Raw genomic sequence first — 1,546 nt, forward strand, 5'->3', positions numbered from 1 at the left:
TTCTGCTCTTCCTGAGCCTCCGGGTGTCGTGCTGTGGGGACTTTGGCAGCACTGCCTTCCCCTTGTCCGTGGGTTTGGTTTGTGTGACGGGAAGTCGCTCTGGCCTCTGGCGTGTTGCCAGCCCGACCGAGCTGTTTTGCCGTGTTAGGTATTTGTGGCGATCATGAACTTCAAGAAAGAGGAAACTGCGAAGTTGATTGAAAAGCTGGATATCAAGCTGGATAGCGAGGACAAGGACAAAGAAGGCAAACCGCTTTTGAAGGTAAGTTGCAGGGGGGCCCTGCGGTGTCTCCCGGGAGGGGCTGCCTGGGATCCTGAGCCCCCTGCCCTCCTGCAGGCCGTGATGCGCCGCTGGCTGCCGGCCGGAGACGCCCTGCTGCAGATGATCACCATCCACCTGCCTTCGCCCGTGACGGCCCAGAAGTACCGCTGCGAGCTCCTGTACGAGGGGCCGCCGGACGACGAGGCGGCCATGGGTACGGGGGCCTGCGGCCGGGGCTGGAGCGGCCGGGGCCGGGCAGCTGTGAGGTGATGGTCCCTGGGAGTCACGTGTTCCCTCCGGGGCCTCTCCTCTTACTCCTCAGGCATTAAAAGCTGTGACCCCAAAGGTCCTCTCATGATGTACATTTCCAAAATGGTGCCGACCTCTGACAAAGGTCGGTTCTACGCCTTCGGCCGCGTGTTCTCGGGGCTGGTGTCCACTGGCCTGAAGGTCAGGATCATGGGGCCCAACTACACGCCCGGGAAGAAGGAGGACCTGTACTTGAAGCCCATCCAGAGGTGAGGTGCCGGCACATGGTCTGTTCAGGCTGGTGCATGCCAGCCCCGCCCCCAGTAGGGCAACAGAAAGTGGTGCAGCCCCGAGGGCAAAGGAGCCGTGAGGCTGATGGATTTCTCTGGACGCACTAGGAGTGGGCAGAGCCCTGGTTCTGGGGACAGTCTCTGCTCCAGCACTGCAGCCGCAGGGAGGGGGAAGACCCGGCCCTTCCATCCTGCCGGCTGTCTGGGGCCACTGCACCCCGTTCCCTTGGCTCCCTGGTTTCTGACACTCCTGACGGCCCTGGGCTGGGGGGTGGGGACGAGCAGGTTGGTGTGCAAAAGGACTTGCTCTCCGGAGGTTGGCGGGCCTCTGGGCCCAGAGGGTGGAGGATAGGCTTCCAGGCAGGGGGAGGGCCACAGGCTCAGGGCAAGAAGGAGGTCTGAGGCACTGATGGTTCTCGTCTCCCCCAGAACAATCCTCATGATGGGCCGCTACGTGGAGCCCATCGAAGACGTGCCTTGTGGGAACATCGTGGGCCTGGTGGGCGTGGACCAGTTCCTGGTGAAGACTGGCACCATCACCACCTTCGAGCACGCCCACAACATGCGGGTGATGAAGTTCAGCGTGAGCCCCGTTGTCCGGGTCGCTGTGGAGGCCAAGAATCCAGCCGACCTGCCCAAGCTGGTGGAGGGCTTGAAGCGCCTGGCCAAGTCGGACCCCATGGTGCAGGTGGGTGGGCGGAGGCAGCGCTCCTGGTGGGGGCAGTTAGTTTCTGGGGTTCGTGTG

General features: G+C 63.0%; 1 protein-coding gene across 1 annotated transcript in view; it reads right to left on the bottom strand.

Moving 5' to 3' along the window:
• The window catches only part of EEF2 (eukaryotic translation elongation factor 2), an 8,790-nt gene that overhangs the window by 2,256 nt on the left and 4,988 nt on the right, over positions 1–1,546 (bottom strand). The window contains 2 exon segments of the mRNA XM_029916439.1: positions 328–498; positions 1,256–1,441. Of these exon segments, the coding sequence (XP_029772299.1) occupies positions 328–498; positions 1,256–1,441 (357 nt within the window).

Source organism: Suricata suricatta, chromosome 12 (assembly GCF_006229205.1).
Source record: "Suricata suricatta isolate VVHF042 chromosome 12, meerkat_22Aug2017_6uvM2_HiC, whole genome shotgun sequence".
NCBI classification, from domain to species: Eukaryota; Metazoa; Chordata; class Mammalia; order Carnivora; family Herpestidae; genus Suricata; species Suricata suricatta.